We start from the raw sequence: 6000 nt of genomic DNA on the forward strand, positions 1-6000 counted from the left end.
GACTCCCAACAGCAGTGAATATACACAGTCTCAACAAGTGAACAGAGAGGAGAAAAAAAGCACTTTGTGGAGCGTAAAGCAATTCTGATCAAGGTTTTAATACCGAAATGTCAATAAAGTAGCCTACAGTAGTTGTAAAAGTGCAGGAGTCACTCTGTTCCACGTTGATGTATTGGCCTCCTACACATTTACAAAAAATACTTGGTTGAGTGTACAAAGGCCTTTTGATGCTGGAACATAAAAAGGCAGGAACACTATAGTATTATTTCACAGTCAATGACTGACAAGAGCTTACATCCTGAGTTCCTGTTGAGTGAAGAAAAGTTTGAATACAAAATGTCTAGTTTCAAAGATGTGGTTAAGTGTCAGCTAATATCCATACAGACCTCCTGTTGAACTGTAGGCCTGTATGGGGGAAGCATGCATCCCACACATACACATCCAATCTCTTATATAAAACAGATTACACACAGTAGTTTCTTTTAAGACAAGTTGGTATGTCTTCTTTGAGTCAAGAGTGGGCAACTGATTTTAGTATAACACAAAGCATAAAGGCTTATAGTGCATTGTTAGTCACACTGGTTGCCTACTTACCTTCCACTTCAATCTCTGTGCATTGTAGCTATCTTGTAAGTCCCTATACCTGTAGCTCCTCACCATATCTGTATCTACACAACATACCACAGTGTATCAAGATGGTCTGCTTTCCCCCCATGTTTTGCAATATGTGCCCATCCTTTGGGGGAAGTTTGTCAACCTAGAATGTTTATAAAGGATGAGATGGGCTCAAGATGTACAGAAGCTATTCTGCAACACCAAAAAAAAACTGACCTGAATATATGGATTAGACAGTAGGCAACATTGTAGCGAAAATCTTACAGTGTAAAGAGTTGGCATCTTCAAGTCTGCTCATGTTAAGGTTTACATCATCAGACCATAGGCGGAAATCCCGGCCCTGGGAAAAATATGATATATCCCCCCCAATATTTCACCCCTGATGTACAGCACTACTTTTGGTGTCCCCCTCAGGAATTGCACTTGAGAAAATTTCATGTAATTGTCCCCTCCAAAGTTGATATCAGATTTTCACCCCTGCATCAGACTGATTAATTTCCAACCCCAAAGCAAGTATCAAATTTTTCACAATCCCTCTTAAATTCATTGCTATATAAATTGCAACTTGATTGATGATTGATTGCCAAGTGTCCCATTGCAGCAGAGCCATGCCCAACCTGTTGCGAACTCACCTGTGAAGGTGCCGAGACTGGGGTCATATCCAGGCAACCCCTCCTCCTGGAACACTCGTTTTAGGTTTACCCTGAGTGCTCCTTCGTTCTCTCCGTCCTCCGCCTTCCTCCCTCCTCCACTGGGTCTACTGTCTCTTTCGGTCTCCCTCTCTCTATACGAGGAATTCTCCAGTGCTTTCTGGATCTTCTCCTCCCTCTCCTCATTGGTCCAGCTGACAGGTACAGTTGGCCAATCGATGCCCAGGGTTTGGAGGAAGGTGGTGATATCACTGTCCTCAGGAAGAATGGGGCAGTAGGACACAGTGAATCTGAAATGACAAGGAAAATTTCATTGATTATTTCACCAATCCCTCAGTAAGATAAAACTTTGCCTTATTGCTCTAATGTCACTATTACTCTTAGTGGGGTGTCAGATGTCAGAGGAAAAAGAAACGATTGCTAAGCTCTGATTGGTGGGTTACTGTGTCAATCAATATTTTACAAATGGTTAATTATTACATCCAAGTTAGTCCCACAAGGTCATCAGTTCTGCTACCATACAAAGCCGGTTCTTTTTTTTGGATATAGGAGCAGGAAGGTGACCTGGTATTTAAACACCTTCAACCAGAGGACTACAGATTTTGACCTCCTGTATCAACTAGTGTCCATCCTTACAATAAGAGATACTGAACACCAACAAGCCCTGGAGCTGTCCTCTACTAACCCTTGCACCCTGACCTTCCTGGGTCAGTAGAAATAGATTTCTCTACAGAGATCAATAAAGCATCACATTATTATCATAAAGCACAGACTTCCTGTCTTCTATGTTTCCACAAAGTTTTTTCACTTGTCATTCCTAATAAAAAGGGATACTTAAATTACTAGTGGCGAGCTTACTACCCTGCACTTGACAAGGCATATTGTTTTGTAAAGGGCACCTTCTGACATGAGGAACACAAGTGGATCTTACATTTAGCCAGTGTTGTGCCTCTTATACAGAGTGACTTGGAATAAGCACAACAGAAGAATAACTTTCAGTTCCTACATCAAAAATGACTGAAAAGTAAGGATTGGCACAGGTCTGAGCGACAATGTCCTGAAAATTTTCATGGGACCATCACAAATAAGAGAACAGCTCAGAAAATAAGTAAAAATGAAAAGCAACGAGAGACGGAGCTCTTAAGATTAAGAGCAAGTTGGAATAAAAACAGGTAGCTGAAGTAAAAGTATTGCAGAGTGGATATTTATTAGGAGTTAGCGGAAGACTCACCCCTGTTGTCTAAGCATTGCCCCCATGTGGTCAGCCAGCAGAACTGTCCTTAACTGGCCCAGAGTCAGCATACCAGGAGTAGGTACATTGGGTTTAGGGTGCAGTGCAGGGCAGTTGAGCACCACGCAGCCCTGCCTCTGACACGAAGGCTTCATGTAATCTGAAGCTCCAACTGCTAGGACAGCCCTAAAGCATGCAGTCCGGTCAACCCTCACCCTCAACCCTTCACCCATCACCTCTCCATCAGCAACAGGGAGAACACCACTCCCACAGAGGGAGAGGACCCTCGACATCACCATTGAAGGGACCTGGATGGATAAGATAAGATGGGATAAGATAAGATAAATGAATCTCCATAAGGAACGAGTGAAATGTGTGGAAAATGGACAGGGGATGGTATATTATCGATTAACAGGTCAATCAATAAATGAAAAAGTAGTGAGTGAGTGAAGGATAGCAAAGAAATGAGGACCACATTCACATTCACTTATTTAGAGATTTCGAGATAAGCCACACCCATGCAGACACGTGTATGGGCGAACACACAGAGATGGAAGAATGTCAGTGTACACGCATACAAGTGAAGAACACAAACACACATTAGAACACAGACATATTCTAAGATACATAAGGGAGCCAAACATACAAAATTATTAGCCTTCCTCATACATGTACGTGCACAAACAAACTAAAATAAAAGAGCCCAAGCCCAACAATCAGGTAATGACTACACAGTTTGGGACAGTGAGACGTTATTGGTGTAGTCCTTATAGGACTCATTTTCACTCCATTATCATCATAATGGAACATGTTTGACAGCAGCAGACCTGCAGTTCAAGTAGGGAAATATCCAATTGCTTTAATGAAGCAAAACAGAAAACTTGGTGTGTTTTCTGTTGCTGATGTGTGCATCTGTCTGGCGACACACACACACATATACACACACACATATACACACACCGATCAGCCAAAACATTAAACCCACTGATGGGTGAAGTGAATAACATTGAATATCTCATTACAATAGCACCTGGCACCTGTCAATGGGTGGGATATATTAGACAGCAAGTGAACAGTCAGTTCTTGAAGTTGATGTTTTGGAAGCAGGAAAAATCGGCAAGCATAAGAATCTGAGCAACTTTGACAAGGGTCAAATTGTGATGGCTAGATGCCTGGGTCAGAGCATCGCCAAAATGGCAGGTCCTGTGGGGTTTTCCCGGTATGCAGTGGTCAGTACCTACCAAAAGTGGTCATATGAAGGACAACTAGTCAACCAGCTACAGGGTCATGGGTGCCCAAGGCTCATTGATGCACATGGGGAGCGAAGGCTAGTCAATCTGGTCCAATCCCAGAGAAAAGCTACTGTAGCTTAAACTGCTGAAAAAGTCAATGCTGGCGATGATAGACAGGTGTCAGAACACAGTGCATTGCAGCTTGCTGTGTATAGGGCTGCATATCTGCACACCAGTTAGAGTGCCCATGATGACCCCTGTCCACCGCCAAAAGCGCCTACAATGGGCATGTGAGTGTCAGAAATGGAGCAAAGAAAGGTGGCCTGGTCTGATGACTCACGTTCTCTTTTACATCATGTGCATGTGTGTCGTTTACCTGGGGAAGAGATGGCACCAGGATGCACTATGGGAAGAAGGCAAGCCAGCAGAGGCAGTGTGATGCTCTGGGCAACGTTCTGCTGGGAAACCTTGGGTCTTGGCATTCATGTGGATGTTACTTTGACACATACCACCTACCTAAACATTGTTGCAGACCAAGTACATCCCTTCATGGCAAGGGTATTCCCTGATGGCAGTAGCCTCAGGTGGTTTTAATGTTTTGGCTGCTCGGTGTAAATATATTGCATCTGGCATCCAGGGGCCCACGATCGGTGCCGCGGGCGGGTAGTCGATGTTGGCTCTATTATGGTGTGGCTGTGTCGGCGGCCTCAAATCAACCAAGCGAACGTTAATTCATCCAGCATTGCCAATAGATGTTTGGCTGGGTCCAGGTCTGTGAATCCACCCACTCCACTGAGTTAGTTGACTACTGATTCTTCTTCAGTGTCAGACTGAAGATGGAAATGGAGTGTAACGACATGACAATTGTGTATGATATCAGGCAAAATAGATGTCATTAATTCGTGAAGGTAAAATTTAGGTTTCCGTGGCCCAAAAACTCACCTCTCAAACGCTAATGGTGTGTGTGTGTGTGTGTGTGTGTGTGTGTGGCTGTCAACTGGGCTGATGTCAACACAAGCGTTCATAATTGGTCCATCGACCGCAAAAAAAGAAGAAGAAGAAAACAACGAACAGACGCATAAAATAAAACACAACTGAAATGTCATACCAACATCATCATCATCGTACCGACCTGGCCGTCCGCATAGAGCGTGTTGAGCATGGTAGTCGGCGACAGAAAATCCCTGTTTCGGAGGTTTTTAGCGCTGCTCTCCTTGAACCAAAGCTTCTCCGGTTCGCCGGAGGTCCTGTCCGCGGCACCGGGGACGCTCCCCCGCTTTGCCCGGAGCGCCAGGCTCAGTGCACGCACTGTCGGGCTGATCCGGAGGGGGGACGGTTCCTCGATTGTCTCCATCGTCGTACACGTTAACTAGTCGGCTCGCCAACAGACTATCACACACATACACACACACACATACATACATACACAAGTCACAACATGCTCATACCGATGGCTAAAACCTAACTACACACGCCGTCTCCTGAGATTTGAAACAGAATAATCGCAAACTGTCTTTATTTTTCCCACCCGACCCCGCACGCACGCAACGACCTCGCATCGGCTGGGAAAATTCCGCATTGGCTGGAATTGTGCACGGAACTGTTAACATGCACACGATGTTTCCTCGGGACCCTTTTCCTTGTGGACCCGGTGATTTTTTTTTAATTAAAGAAAAATAATTACAAAACTAATATAATTCAAATAACCAGACGCCAGTAATCAATACAAATTCTACCGCCATCATAAAAAGTATTATATTTGTAATTCTTCATTAAATTTAACAGACACACATTTTCTTTTTATTCTTGATACACAAGAGACTCAATCAAGGAATGATAATCAAATAACAACACCTTAAAGCACGACTTAGATTTCTGAAATTTGGATTTGTGTTTATATAGTATTTCCCCAATAATATCATAAGGATTACAAATTTCTTCAACAAGATATCATTGTAAACAAAACCTGTAATAACACTTTCACACTCAATCACAATTCGTTGACTATTTTTGCTCAGTGGCGCCCCCAGAAATTTTTCATAGGGGTGGCCAAATGGGGCAATTGAAAAGCTTGGGGTGGCACACCAAAACCAAAAGCCATGACTGAATTTCAGGAATTCTATTTTGCTGTTGTAGTATACTGTATAGGCTAGTTGAAAACTGTCAATATGAGAGTTAAGTTAAGCTGCTGTCAGAGGCAGACTGTGTATGAGGGAGGGAGTGTGACGCAGTGACGGCTGGCTGCCTGGCTATGCATTTGTTATTTCCTTTG

At 43.5% G+C, this 6000-nt stretch overlaps 1 protein-coding gene across 1 annotated transcript in view; it reads right to left on the reverse strand.

Moving 5' to 3' along the window:
* Positions 1 to 5183, reverse strand: part of dalrd3 (DALR anticodon binding domain containing 3) — a 28131-nt gene extending 22948 nt beyond the window's left edge. Inside the window, exons 1-3 of the mRNA XM_056275096.1 lie at positions 4861 to 5183; positions 2497 to 2804; positions 1248 to 1555 (exon numbers count right to left, since the gene is read on the reverse strand). Coding sequence (XP_056131071.1) covers positions 1248 to 1555; positions 2497 to 2804; positions 4861 to 5082 — 838 coding nt within the window. The 5' untranslated portion in view covers positions 5083 to 5183. The remainder of the gene's footprint in view (positions 1 to 1247; positions 1556 to 2496; positions 2805 to 4860) is intronic.
* Positions 5184 to 6000: the final 817 nt, after the last annotated feature.

This window comes from Lampris incognitus, chromosome 2 (assembly GCF_029633865.1).
Source record: "Lampris incognitus isolate fLamInc1 chromosome 2, fLamInc1.hap2, whole genome shotgun sequence".
NCBI lineage: Eukaryota > Metazoa > Chordata > Actinopteri > Lampriformes > Lampridae > Lampris > Lampris incognitus.